Genomic DNA, 14,569 nt, shown 5'->3' with positions numbered 1-14,569 from the left:
GATATGAGAGAGACGGATAGCAGGATGGAGTGGGGGAGGAGGGACTGGGTCAGAGGGGTGGGGAAGGAACTGGAGGTAGGGGGTGGGGGAGACACGGTGATGGTGGGCTGGGCAAAAAAGAGACGAGGCATAGGGGAGGTGTGGGAGAGATGGGGATTGAACCTAGATCTCTGGAGCTGAAAGTTTGAACTCCCCCAAATTCTGGCTGTAACTCCAGCTGCCCTGACTGGTGTTGTGCTGATGGCTTTTGACCTTTGCCCTTCCAGCTTCAGGGGGAGAGACCGGCGGGCGACGGGACCCAGTCACAGAGCTACGGCAAGCACGCCCACAAGAAGCAGAAGCTGATGGACCTGAGCGAAGGGTCCACCATGCAAGGGCAGAAGAAGAGGGACCTGAGCGCCAATAGTGATGTCTGCTTGGCGGCACTGAGAGGTACCTGAGAGGTTAACCCTCACCTCACCGTGGTGAAGGACTGTCTGACGAGTCTGCATTGAGGCTTGCTGAGTTTTACCTGTTCCCCACCCGCTTTGTTGCCCTTACTTGATGAGGTCAAAGTGTACGGGAGTGTGTGCAGAGTTCAGGGCTGCATGGCGTCATTCTCATCAGACGCAGCCCCTCAGTCACTCCCAATGGAGTGAGGGTGATTGTCACTCCTGGTCACTGGACTGGGGAAGGTCCACTCTTAGCTCCTGGCTCATTTTGTTGCTTTGCTGAGACTATGTTGCAATCCCAGTGACCACAACGTCTGTGTCCCTGGCTCCCAGTGGCCACGCTGGGCAGCGTGTAGCCTTGCACTAGCGACTGTGCAGGTAGACCCCACCTGGAGTTTGGCAGAAGCCAGTGGGGTCTGACTCTGCACCACACCCACCCTCCCACGCTGCCGGCTTGGCGACAGAATTATGTCACCCCGTGGTTCATCACTGTGTTTCCACCCTCTCCCACAGTCTGCAGCAGTGTGATCCTGTCCAGCGGAAGTTTCCTGAAGGAGGAGACCCATAAGGTGCGTGAAGGTGGCCACTCCTTTTCTCATTTACATTCTTAAGAGGTAGGGTATGAGACTGTGCTGGGCGGTGGGGGGTGCATTGCAATTCCCTTCTGCCTCCGGTGGCATGCAGGAACTGGAGAACGGGAAACAACAAACCTTTTTTTGTGACATCCCATTAGACACACTTCACACTCCTGCAGACAAGGTTAGTGCACTGGGGTTAATTCTGATCTCTAGCTGACTGGAGTTCCTTCAAATGGGGCTACTAATGAATCAAGTTTAATATAACTGGCATATATTTAATGTAAATAAATAGTGCAGAAATAGAGAAAAATAGTGAGGTAGTGGCAATGTTTCTCTGGTAAATAGATAATTGGCATGGAAAAGAAAGTGGGTGCAAAGGAGGAAGGACCAAATGACCTTCATCAGCATCACACAGTTCATTAAATTGAATCCTTGGAAGGAATCACTCTTTTGGTCTTTTCCTTTTGCTGGGTTTGATTCAGCCAGGCATGTGTTCTACTTTCCGTTTTTGTTTCCAGTTCCTTCAGCAACTTGTGACAACAAATAAAAGAGCAGTTTTAGTTCCTTCAGGGTTCTGACCTTGGCTGAGTTGGTTGAGATATTGAAAAGGAGTTTACTTTAGAGAAGTTATTGGAGAGGGTGACCAGACACTTGGTCAAAGGGGCTGAAGGTGGGGTGGGTGGCAGGGAAATCCCATTAGACCAACTTCACACTCCTTGAGATAAGCGCCTGATCAGGTTAGTGTACTGGGCTGATCCAGTTGTAGCATTCGAGGAGCCTTTTAATGGAAACGACAGGTCCCGGCGAGCTCTTTTCATCTGTCAGTTCAGATTCATTTATTTATCACCCATACAGTGAAATGTGTTGTTTGTGTTAACAACCAACAGAACCCAAGGATGGGCTGGGAGCAGCTGGTAAGCATCACCACATATCTGGGCAGGCAGAAAGACTTGGACAGATTAGGAGAGTGGGCAAAGATGTGGCAAAAGGAATATAGTGTATGGTCATGCATTTCGGTCGATAGAATAAAGACATCGACTATTTTCTAAACGGGGAGAAAGTTCAGAAATCAGTGCAAAGAGACATTGGACTCTTAGTGCAGAATTCCCTAAAGGTTAACTTGCAGGTTGAATCATTGGTAACAAAGGAAAATTTGCTGTTAAGGATGCATTTTGAGAGGACTAGAATATAAGAACATGGATGTATTGCTGATGCTTTGAAGGCATTGGTCAGACTGCACTTGGAGTATTGTGAGTAGTTTTGGGACCATATCTAAATAAGGATGGGTTGGCATTGGAGACCCCCCCCCCCTCCCACCCAAGAGGAGGTTTTCAAGAATGATCCCGGGAATGAAACTGGGGAGCTTATGGCTCTGGGTCTGTACGATTGGAGTTTAGTAGAATGAGGGGGATCTCATTGTAAGCCTAGATAGAGTAGACGTAGAGAGGATGACTCATAGTTGCAGAGCCCAGGACCAAATGACACAGCCACAGAATAGAAGGAATCCTTTTAGAACAGAAATGAGTAGGAATTTCTTTAGTCAGATGGTGGTGAATTTATCGAATATATTGCACAGATGGCTATGGAGGTCAATTCACGAGATGTATTTAAAGAGGAGGTTGATAGGTTCTTGATTAGTAAGGGAGTCAAAGGTTATGGGAAGGAGGCAGAAGAATGGTGTTGAGAAGGGAAATAAATAAGCCATGATTGAATTGTGGCAAAGAATAAATGGGCTGAATGGCCTAATTCTGCTCCTGTGACTTAAGGACATCAGCATAGCATGCCCACGTTGTGCAGTAGAACAATAGCACTAAACCATGCCCTCCCCTTCTCCCCCACCCCATTTCACTCACCCACCTACTGATATCCACGAATGGTCCTCCACCCTCCAACTAAGCAGTGCCCAGGGCTGCAGGTCTCTTTGTGAGGATCCTGGGACATTCTCCACTCCTTTGAGAGGCAAGTAGGCTGTCAGTTGACTTGTCTAGTAGCCAGGAATGTTTGTTCCATTAACTTGAGAGGGACTTGAGCATGATCTTTCTGATGGGCATGCTTTGCCTAGTCTAGAAAGCATGCCATGGAGTCCTAGAACACCACAATACAGAAACAGGCATTCAGCCAACCCGTCACAAAGAAGAAAATCTGCAGGTGCTGGAAATCTGAGCAACACACACAAAATGTTGGAGCAACTCAGCAGGCCAGGCAGCATCTATAGAAAAGAGTACAATCAACATTTCGGGCTGAGACCCTTCCACGTTCTAGGGAATAAAGTGCTAACCTATTTAAACTTTCCCTATATTCAGGTCCTCAAGTCCCAGCAATATCCTTGTAAATTTTCTTTGCACTCTTTCAATCTTATGGTTTTCTTGTAGGTAAGTGACCAATGTTGAACACAATACTCCAAATCAGACCTCACCAGCATCTTTTATAACTTCAATATAACATCCCAACTCCTGCACTCAGTACATCGATTTATGAAGTCCAGTGTGCCAATAGCTTTCTTTGCAACCCTGTATACCTGTGATGCCATAGGAATTATGGATCTATATTCCCAGATCCCTCTGTTCTACCTCACTCCTCAGTGCCCTAATGCTCACTGTTAGACCTGCCCTGGTTGTCCCTCCTAAAGTGCAACACCTCACAATTGTCTCCGTCTGCCATTTTTCAGCTTTTTCCAGTTGGTCCAGATCCCGCAGCAAGCTTTGATAGTCTTCCCCGTGGTCCACTGCACCCATAGTCTTGGTGTCAGCCACAAATTTGCTGATCGAGTTTGCCACTTTATTATCCAGATCATTGATCATATAGATGACAAACAACAATGGACCCAGCACTGATCCCTGCAGTACTCCACTAGTCTCAGGCCTCCAGTCAGAGGCAACCATCTACTACCAATCTCTAGCTTCTTCCATGAATCTGATGTCTAATCCAATTTACTACCTCATCTTGAATGCCCAGCGACTGAAGCTTCTTGACCACCCTCCCATGCAGACCTTGTCAAAAACCTTGTTAAAGTCCATATGGACAATATTCACTGCCTTGCCTTTATCAACTTTAATGGTAACTTCCCCTCCTGCAACCAAGCCTCAGTAATGGCTACAATGTCATAATTCCCTAAGCTTGTCTGCAGTGAAATATGCACAGCTCAGAACATTAGTTCCACCATCCTGACTTTGTATGTAGGCTTTACAACATCTTTCTCCACAGCCACTCTACTGTCTATTCTGGCACTCTTGTTCCCATCCCCCTGTAACTCTAGTTTAAGCCCCCCCAGTGCACCACTAACAAACTTCTAATAAAAGATGTTATTCTCCCTCCAGTTCAGGTGTGACTTGTCTAATGAGGAAAGGTTGAGCAAGCTAGGCCTTTTCTCTTTGGAACATACGAGGATGGGAGGTGACTTGATGATGAGGCATAGATCGAGTGGACAGCCAGAGACTTTCCAGGGTGGAAATACTAATACCAGGGAGTGTAAATTTAAAGTGATTTAGGAAAGCATGGTGGGGAATGTCAGAGGTAATTTTTTTTTAACACAGAGACTGGTGGGTGCATGGAATGCACTGCCAGGTGTGGTTGTAGAGGCATTAGGGGCATTTAAGAGGCTCTGAGATGGATGGTAGGGGAATGGAGACGGAAGGGTTAGATTGATCCAAGAGATCAGCACAATGTCATGGGTCAGAGGGCCTGTACTGTAATGTTCTAAGTTCAAAACAGTAAATAAATAACAGCTGATAATGTACTGTTGGGGGTTTATAAAACAATGAGGAACCTGGCGACTGGGGATAGGGAATCTGGAGTGCACTGCCGGTGGAGGAGGCATGGGCAGTCACAGCATTTAAGAACTACCTGGACTCTCCATTTCTAAGAAGCTATAGCGGGTGGTAGGGTGGAGATATGTCTCTGCTAAAGGAGTGTAAGGCCCTCTTTTATGGAAAGACCGTGATCATCCATGTCATACGACATGACACATAATGCTCTAAGGTAAGAGGGCAAAAGATTAAAGGAGATGTGTAGGTCAAGAAATGGATTCTGTACAGACTGAAGAGATTTGATTTAATTTGGCATCATGTTCATCACAGGCAGTGGGCTGAAGGGCTTCATTCTGTGCTGTACCACTCTGTGTTCAATGTTCTAGCCAAGTACTTACATTGTTGACGCATGGGAAGTTACTGGTCAAGTACCACAGAGTCTCACAGCTTAGGAACGGGCCTTTTGCCTCACACAACAATGCTGATCTTTATGCTCATCCTCATTATCATCATCATCATCATGTGGCATAACGTGGACAGTCATGGTCTACAGAAATGGTTTGCCATTGCCGCCTTCTGGGCAGTGTCTTTACAAGTAGATGACCCCAGCCATTATCAGTATTCTTCCAAATGCACAGGAAAGTAATAAGTTGCAGAGGGTAGTGGAGATAGCCTGGTCTGTCACAGTAACAGCCCTCCCTACTGCTGACAGCATCCATAGGAGGCATTGCTTCAAAAGGCAGCATCTATCATGTATCCAGGCAAGCCTTCTCATTGCTACTGTCAAGCAGGAGGTGCAGAAGCCTGAGGTTTCACACCACCATGTCCAGGAACAGTTACTTTCCTACAGCCGTCAAGTTCTTGAACCAACCTGCACAACTCTAACTCTACCTTGGCAACAGAACATACTGACCACCTCGTGCACTACCATGAACATCTCTGATTGTGTCTGGAAAGGAAGGGGAGAAGAAGCCAGAAGCTAATGAGGGGGTATCTATATTGAAATCTATTGAATGTTGGAAGGTCTCGATAGAATGGATGTGGAGAGGATGTCTCTTGTGGCGGGTAAGTCTAAGACCGGAGGACACAGCCTCAGAATAGAGGAGCATCCTTTGGAACAGAGTGGTGGAATTTGTTGTTGCAGGTGGCTTTGGAGGCTAAGTCATTGGGTATATTTATGGCATTCTTGATTAGTCAGGGCATGAATAGATACAGGGAGAAGGCCGGAGATTAGGGCTGAGATGGAAAATGGATCAGTCATAATGAAATGGTGGAGCAGACTCAAGAGGCCAAATAGCCTAATGCTGCTCCTGGATCTTGTGATCTTTTCAGTCCCAGTGAAGAGTCTTAGCCCCCGCTCAATACCTGACCTGCTGAGTCCCTCCGGCAGTTTGTGAGTTTTGCTCTGGATTTCCAGCATCTACAGAATCTCTTGTTTCTGATTGAGTCTTGTCTTTCTTTCTTTGATTCTCTCACTTCGTTGTTCATGTATAACTTAACAGAGCATTGTGTGCCTGTGATGCTGAGGCAAGTAAGTTTTACATTGTACCTGTGCAAGTGACATTAACCTTGATGACTTGATTTAACGTATTTCCTCTCTCCCGCTGCAGAAATTCCACGAGCTGGTGCTGCCCCTGCTCCTCCGCATGCATCAGGGCTCGACCTCCCCCAGCCCCTACCTGCGGGCAGACTGCCGCAAGGAACTCTACCGGCTGCTGCTCTTCCTGCTCCTGGTGCCCAGCCCCAGGTGGCCACCCCCCTTGCACTGCGCTGTTCGAGCCTTCAGCCAGGGACAGAACGACGGGAACACTGAGGTAAAAATGGGGCTGGACGTTCCCTTACCCGTGTGTTTTACATCTCTAGTTTGTGTTTGCTTCTCTCCGTCCATCGCCTTTGCCTCAATTGATTCCATGGCGTAGGGTGTAGAGCTGCTGTTTCACAACTCTGGAGACCCAGGTTCAACCCTGACTTCTGCCACTGTGTCTCAGGCTGTGCAGAGTACGCACAATCTCTCTGTGACCATGTAGGGCTACCCCATGTGCTCCAGTTCTTTTGCACATCCCAACAACCTGTGGGGTTAACTGGCCACTGTATTTTGACCTCCTAGTGCAAGGGTTCCAAAAATTTTTTATGCCGTGGACCAGTACCATTAAGCAAGGGGTCCAGTGGACCCCGTGTTGGGAGCCCCTGCCCTAGTGTGTGGGTGAGGGTTAGAATCTAGGAGGAATTGATGAGATTGTGGAGAGATTAAAGACAGACGGATTGGTGTAAAAAGCTGCCTGATGGTCAACAAGGATTTGATGGACCCAATAGCCTATTGCCCCCACCACTGCTGAGTTCCTCAGTAGTTCGCCCATTGCCTCAGATACCGGCACGTCTACAGTCTCCTGTGACAGGCATGTAACAATGAGTAGGTGGGTGGGTCGTGTGCACCCATTTACAGAAATGACATTTTACTCACCCACTGACCCTCCCTGTTCTGCATTCCCATCAGCTCTTCCCGGACTTTTCCACTGAAACCCACACTCATCAAAGTGGGGAGGGCTGCAGCAAGTTTAATTCTTTTGCTACCACCCACCTGAATTTTCCACCGAAACCCACTTGCGTTCACTGTGGCCATTTTAACACTTCCCCACCCTTCCCTGTCCCTCTGCATTCCTGTCAGCTCTCCCCAGATTCAGATTTATTTATCACATGTACATAAAAACCGTGAAATGGGGCATTTACATCAGCAGACAGAACACCCGAGGGTGTGCCAAGGGCGGCCCGCAAGCAGCAAAACAACAGAGGCAAAGCAGGCCCCTGTTCCTCCTTCCCTCCTAATGCACGCACACAATCCTCTAACCCCAGGACAAATCTCTAGCCTTCCTCAACTTAAAAAGCTGATATAATCCCCGCATCTCTGTCGGCTCTCCCTGGAATCTTCCACCAAAACCAACGTGCATCGAAAAGTCGGGGTTGGGGTGATGCAGGTGTTTACTGTGGTTAATTTAAACTCTCCCCACCCCACTCCTGCATTCCTGTCAGCTGCCAGAATTCTTCTGTTGAAACTCATTTGAGTTGATGGTGGGGTGGGGGGGTTCATTATGGCCAACTTAATCATTCCTGTTAGTTCTCCCCAGATTTTCCACTGAGACCCACTATGTCAAGGGGGAAAGAGTTCAGTATGACTGATTTAACCCTTCCTCTTATCCCTGCCCATCCCACAGTCCTGTCAACTCTCCCTGGATTTTTCCAACAAAATCCATGTTCTTCAAGCGAAGTGGGGACATAGTCACCGAAGCCAATAGAATCCTTCCAGTGGCCCCCCAACTAAAATTGTCGTTCCGTTTGTGTCTGTAGGTGGCGGCTTTCTGCGCTGAAGCCCTGGTGATCTGCAACTGCGTCATCCACCCGAGGGTGCCCCCGCTTAGGGTGTCTCTTGCCGGGACAGGGCCGGGGGCAGTGGCGGGAGTAGGGACCCCTTTCAAGCCACAGCCAACGGACACACAGCCCCTCATCGAGCAGCCCCCACCACCCTCCTTCTCGGCTGCCCGCCTCCAGCCTTCTGGGCTCCCCTCCCTGCAGCCCCGCTTCTCTGGCCCCCCTGCCACTGCCCCACCAGTCCTGGGCTTCCCCCCACAGCTTAGCCTGGGCCCAACCCCGGTCCCTGCGGCTGAGGGCGAGGCCGAAGCAGGGGTCCCTGGGGACGAAGACGCCCTCCTGGGGGACGGCGGTCGACGGCCGGTTTTCATCCGCTACGACAAGGAGGAAGAGTCCGATGTTGAGATCTCACTGGAGAGCGACTCTGATGACAGTGTGGTCATTGTGCCCGGCGGCCTCACTCTTGAGCGGGCGTCTCCTGAGGCCAAGAAGGAGGAGGCGGAGGAAGTGGAAAAGATAGTTGTGGCCTCGCCACCCCCCAATCAGCCCCAGGCACCTGCCCCACCGCAGGCTGCCCCCCCTGCTCAGCCTCCCATGACGGAAGAACCCAGGCCAGAGGCCCAACCTCTGGATGAGGACCTGACTGTCATCAACATTAACAGCAGTGAGGACGAGGAAGGGGAATACCCTGAGGATGAGGAGGATTACTATGAGGAGGAAGAGGACGAGGAGGACTATGAGGATGAGGAGGACTTTGAGGAGGGGGAGCTGGAGGAGGAGGAAGAAGAGGAGGAAGAGGAAGGGGAGGATGAGGAGGAGGAGGATGATGAGATGGACTACAAGGGGTTCGAGGAGCTAGAGGAAGAGGAAGAGGAGATATTCAGTCGGGGCCAAGGTCCGGTGTCTGAGGACGAGGGGCTCCTAACGGGAATGAGCATGCAGCTCTCAGAGGCGGGCCAGCCAGAGCCTGGAACCACTCCACCAGCCGAGAATGGGACACAAGAGGCCACTTCCCAGAGGGATGGCGGGCAGGAGGAACCGGTGGCAGAGGTGGTGGCACCCCCGGAGCCAGGGACTGAGGAGCAAAGTCCTACGGGGAAGACTGACGCCCTACCAGAGCAGAGCTCCCAGCCCACAGAGGAGGTGACAGCTGAGGCCCAGACTACCCCGGATGATACAGCAGAGTCGAAGGAGGAGCCCGTGCCAGATGAGGAGAGCAAGCAGACGCCAGTTACTGAGAGCAGAGAGGAGGGAGGGCCGGAGGAAGCCGACGTAGAGGATGGAGGACCCATCCAGGAGCCCGAGGGGAAACCAGAGGGTGGGTCCCCAGCAGAAGTCCCAGAAGTTACAACAGCAGCTGTGGAGGGGAGCACCAGCGACCAGCCAGAGGAGATGGAGATGTCTGAAGAACCTGCTGAAGTCAAGGTGAGACCTAGTCTTTGATACAATCACTTGTACTGTTACAGGAAGGAGTCATTAAAAAGTACAGCACTGAAACAGGCCCTTTTAAACTGCCTATTCTCATCAGCCTGCACCAGGACTATAACTCTCCATACCCCTACGCTCCATGTAGCTATCCAAACTTCTCTGCAACATAGAAGTTGAGCTTACATGCACCACTTGAGCTGGCAACTTGTTCCAAACTCTCATGACCCTCGAGTAAAGAAGTTTCTTCTCATGTTCCTCTTAAACTTTTCATAGATCACCCTTAACCCATGATCTCTACATGTAGCCTCACTCATCCTTAGTGGAAAAATGCCTGCTTGCATTTACCCTAGGTAAAGATTGATCTATTCTCAATCTTCCAATGATTAAAGTCCTAACCTATCCAATCTTTCCTTATAACTCGGGTCCTCCAGACCTGGCAACATCCTTGTAAATTTTTTCTGTACTCTTTTAACCTTATTTACATCTTTCCTGTAGGTAGATGATGCATTAGGCCTCACCAGTGTCTTATACAGCTTCAACTAACATCCCAACTCCTGTACGCAGTACTTTGATTTATGAAGGCCAATGTGCCAGAAGTTTTCTTTATGTAATGACCCTATCAACCTGTGATGATGCCACTTTCAGTGAATTATGGACCTGTATTCCCAGGTGGATGTTTTGGAGAGGATGCAGAAGAGGTTCACCAGGATGCTTCCTGGATTAGAGAGCATGTGCTACAGCAACTGTAGGTAGAGTGGAAACTGAGATGCGCAACATCCTTGTCTTCATGGCTAGGTACATAGAACGTAACTCAGTGGCCACTTTATTAGGTCACCTGCTCATTAATGCAAATATTTAATCAATCATGAGGCAGCAACTCAATGCATAAAAGCATGCAGACATGGTCAGAAGGTTCAGTTCTTCAGTTGTCACTTAGACGTCAGAATGTGATCTAAGTGACTTAGACTGTGGTGCCAGGTGGGGTGGTTTGAGGATCTCAGAATCTGCTGATCTCCTGGGATTTTCACACACAACAGTCTCTAGAGTTTACAGAGAATGGTACAAAAAAAATCCAGTGTGCAACAGTTCCAAGGGTAAAAGCACCTTGTTAATGAGAGAGGTCAAGGGAGAATGGCCAGACTGGTGCAAACTGACAGGAAGGAGACAGCAATTCAAACAACCACACGTTCCAACAGTGGTGTGCAGAAGAACGTCTCTGAATGCACAGCATGTTGAACCTTGAAGTAGATGAGCTACAACAGCTGACAACTTGGAATCACACATTTCTAAGTTGTACCTAATAAAGTGGCCAATGGATTTATAACTGCTTAGTGGGAAGAACCAGGATGGCTTCAAAGCTTATATGGTAGGGCACTGAGGTGTTTGGTAGAACAGAGGAATCTGGGAACGAAGATCCATAATTCCTTGAAAGTGGTGTGACAGATAGATAGTATTGTACAGGGAGCTTTTGGCATATTTGCCTTCATAAATCAGAGTATTTAAGTATCACCTTCAGGCTCATTGTTTCGACTTGAAATGTCAGCAAGTGCATTCCTCCCTACAGTTGCTGCCCAACTCGCTGAATTCCTCCAGCAGATTGTGTGTTGTTCCAAACTTCAGCATCTGACATCCCTTGTGTCTCTTACTGAATTAGCCCAGGTTTTCTGTAACTCCCAGGCCTGATCAGGCTGTGTCAGTGCATACAAAGAGCATTCTGCAAGGTGCTGAGGCAGTTCTGCTCTGCTCAGGCGCTGTTGCAGACTATCGTCTCTGCACAGCTCCCCAGCGCGACCCTCCTCCACTGGTTCACTTACTCAGTGTGTTTTCCCTTGCTGCTTCTATCTGTCAGGCCCCCAAGGACGAGACGGCAGCCATGTTAGCTGACTTCATAGACTGTCCACCGGATGAAGAGGACGTGGCTGAGGTCCCAGGATCAAGCAGCTGATCGCGTCCTGGTGTGCAGAGGACCAGAGACGACCGCAGCAAACAGACTTGGAGCCCAGGTTGGCCGTGTTGATGTGGGAACACTGCTTGTTATAGGCTGGGGTGGGTTAGCTGGCTGTCTAGTTATACTCCGGACTGCTACCATGATGCCTGGCTCTGGATACAAGGGATTAAGGCTAAGGTAACTCAAAAATACGTGTGTATGTGTATGTCTGTGTTTTCTATGACTTTTTTAAATATAAATTGTTAACGTGCCTGAACTTGAGTCTAGTGCATGCATTAATAAAGAATGTACAATTCATTACCACTTTCTGCCCAGCCTGTGTTTCACAGTAGAACTGTTACTAAACCAAGGTTCTTTATTTTGGGAAGGCACCACCAGGCAATGAGTGAGTGTGAAGGTCTTTTGAAGTGAAAACCATGTTGGTCTGAACTCTGCGCTCTGCCCGTAGTACTGGCTTCCCCCGCTATCTGACAGTAGAGTGTTCCTATGAAACTGTTTGTAAGCCGAAATGTCGTAAAACGAAAAAGCAATTACCATTAATTTATAAGGGAAAAATTTTTGAGTGTTCCCAGACCCAAAAAATAACCTACCAAATCAAACCAAACAGCATGTAAAACCTAAAATAACACGAACATATAGTAAAAGCAGGATTGACATGATTAATATACAGCCTATATTAAGTAGAAATATTGTATGTACGGTGTAGTTTTACTTATCAGAATCAGGAAGAGCGAGCCAGTTTGGAGGGAAAAAATCGGCACGTACACGCATGCGCACACAACTGCCCGCACAAGGCTTCACGGTCACGGTAGTCTTTCTCAGGGTAAACACACATATAAAGCGGGTGTCTTTTTCTTTGTAAAAATTTTTGTTCAAAAAATGGGGGCCACCTGTAGTTGGATCTGACGCTGTCTCTCTCGCCAGGTCTGAAGTTGAGTCTACATTTAATTTCAAATTAAAGTAGGGAGTGGGGTAGGAGGGGAAGAGGAATATACCCATCGTTGTCCTTATCAAAGTGCTGCACCTGGCCATTCACCTCCTCCCCCACTTCCATTCAGGGCCTCAAACAGTCCTTCCAGGTGAGGCAACACTTCATCTGTGAGTCTGCTGGGGTTGTCTATTGTGTCCGGTACTCCTGATGCAGCCTCCTCTACCTTGGTAAGACCTGTCATAAATTGGGGGACCACTTTGTCGAACACTTCCGCAACATCCAACAAAAGTGGAACTTCCTGGGGCCAAATGTTTTAATTCCCATTACAACATTGCGCCAAGATGAAGCCACCCTCAGGGTGAAGGAGCAGCACCTCGTATTCCATCTAGGTGGCCTCCAAACTGATGGCATGACTATCAATTTCCCACCCCTCCCCTCTTCTTCTATTTCGCCATTCTGGCCTTTTACCTCTTCTCAACTGCCTGTCACCTCCCCTGGGTCCCCTCCTTCCATTTCTCCTATGCTCCACTGTACTCTCCTATCAGATTGTACTCCTTCTGCCCACCCACCCCTAACCACCTTATTCTTCCCCCTTCTTTAACAGTCCTGATGAAGGGTCTTGGCCCGAAATGTCAACTTCATTCATTTCCATAGATGCCGCCTGACCTGCTGAGTTCCTGGAGCATTTAGTGTGACGTTGCTCTGAATTTCGAGCGTCTGCAGACTTTCACGTGTTTATGATTTGCCCATATCCTGTTGCCCACCACTGTATCTTGCAGAACCAAAATGTACTGGCACTCAGGGTCATGATGTGCAGAGAGTAGAATTGGTTTATTATTGTCAAATAGAACATAGTTCAAGGTAAAGTAAATTTTATTATCATAGTACATTTGTGTCATGATATACAACCTTGAGATTCATTTTCCTTTGGGCATACTGTGCAAATCTATAGGATAATAACTACAGAGTCAATGATCGACCACCCAGATAAGGTGTTCAACCAGAGTGCAGAAGGCAACAAGCTGTGCAACTGCAAAAGGAAGAAATAATAATAAATTAGCAATAAATATCAAGAACACGAGATGAAGAATCCTTGGAAGAATGGGACAGCACGGGTACAGGACCTTCGGCCCACAATTATGCCGAACCAAATTAGTAATCAAATGGCCAACTAAATTAATCCCTTCTGCCTTCACCATGTCCATATTTTTCCAATTTCCCTCACATTGCTTTGCCTATCAAAACATCTCTTAGAAAGTCCCTAATGTATCTGCTACAACCACCTCCCCAGGCAGATCATTCCAGACAACTGCCACTCTCTGTGTATCCGGATGCTGCAAAAAGTTTCTGCATTCTAACCAGATAGATTGTTCTAAAACATAAGTACTTCAAGGGAAAAATGATCAAAATGCAGAACAAAGAAGCACAGTGCAGGCAGACAATACGATGAAAGAGTCGCGACAAGGTAGACTGAAAGATCAGTCTTTATCTTGCAGGAGGTGAGTTGAAGAATCTGAAACTGGGGTGGAAGCTGTCCTTGAGCCTGTTGGAATGTGTTTTCAAATGTTTGCATCTTCTACTCAAAGGGAGAGGACAGAAGGGAGTGTGGATGGATGGGTCTGGTCTCATTTATGAGTAATGTTACATTATCTTGGATTTTCCTGTGCTATCTGTCCTTTTGGCAAAGTTTCTGCAGAGAAATACCTTGGGCTGCAAATCAGTCAGCACGAAAAAACTTCCTAGCCCTGCTAGAGGAGGACACGTCAGTCAGCGTCTCGTGTCTCTCACACCCAGAGGTATGAGGGCTCCCTCCCCAGCCCTACATCTAGAACCCCTATTCCAACCCCGGTGGAGATAGGCACAGTGCAGAGTGGCAGGAATGTGGGCCCTTCAGAGGCCAGTCAGGCTGCACAGAGGGTGGGGAGACAAGCCACCTCACTGAGGCTCTTCCCTAGGTTTGGCAAGGTGGCAGAGGGCAGATTTTGATTGGTTGGTTGGCTTTATATGATGGCACTCGCTTGCCCCGTTCCCAGTGTATCCCAGCAGCTATGCCACCTCTTGCCAGCAGATGTCACTGCTGCTCCACCCAGCATCAATAGCAGGCAAAACTGAATTAAAAATAGAGAACTTGGTAACGTTTAAAG

At 48.2% G+C, this 14,569-nt stretch overlaps 1 protein-coding gene across 1 annotated transcript in view; it reads left to right on the top strand.

The window, feature by feature from the left end:
* Positions 1 to 11,797, top strand: part of pelp1 (proline, glutamate and leucine rich protein 1) — a 45,950-nt gene extending 34,153 nt beyond the window's left edge. The window contains exons 13-17 of the mRNA XM_073048899.1: positions 267 to 432; positions 945 to 1,000; positions 6,366 to 6,569; positions 8,098 to 9,543; positions 11,396 to 11,797. Of these exons, the coding sequence (XP_072905000.1) occupies positions 267 to 432; positions 945 to 1,000; positions 6,366 to 6,569; positions 8,098 to 9,543; positions 11,396 to 11,491 (1,968 nt within the window). The 3' untranslated portion in view covers positions 11,492 to 11,797. The remainder of the gene's footprint in view (positions 1 to 266; positions 433 to 944; positions 1,001 to 6,365; positions 6,570 to 8,097; positions 9,544 to 11,395) is intronic.
* The last annotated feature ends 2,772 nt before the right edge of the window (positions 11,798 to 14,569 follow it).

This window comes from Hemitrygon akajei, chromosome 6 (genome assembly GCF_048418815.1).
Source record: "Hemitrygon akajei chromosome 6, sHemAka1.3, whole genome shotgun sequence".
NCBI classification, from domain to species: domain Eukaryota; kingdom Metazoa; phylum Chordata; class Chondrichthyes; order Myliobatiformes; family Dasyatidae; genus Hemitrygon; species Hemitrygon akajei.
Note: the sequence above shows the minus strand (reverse complement) of the source record. Positions and strands in the feature narration are given on the sequence as shown.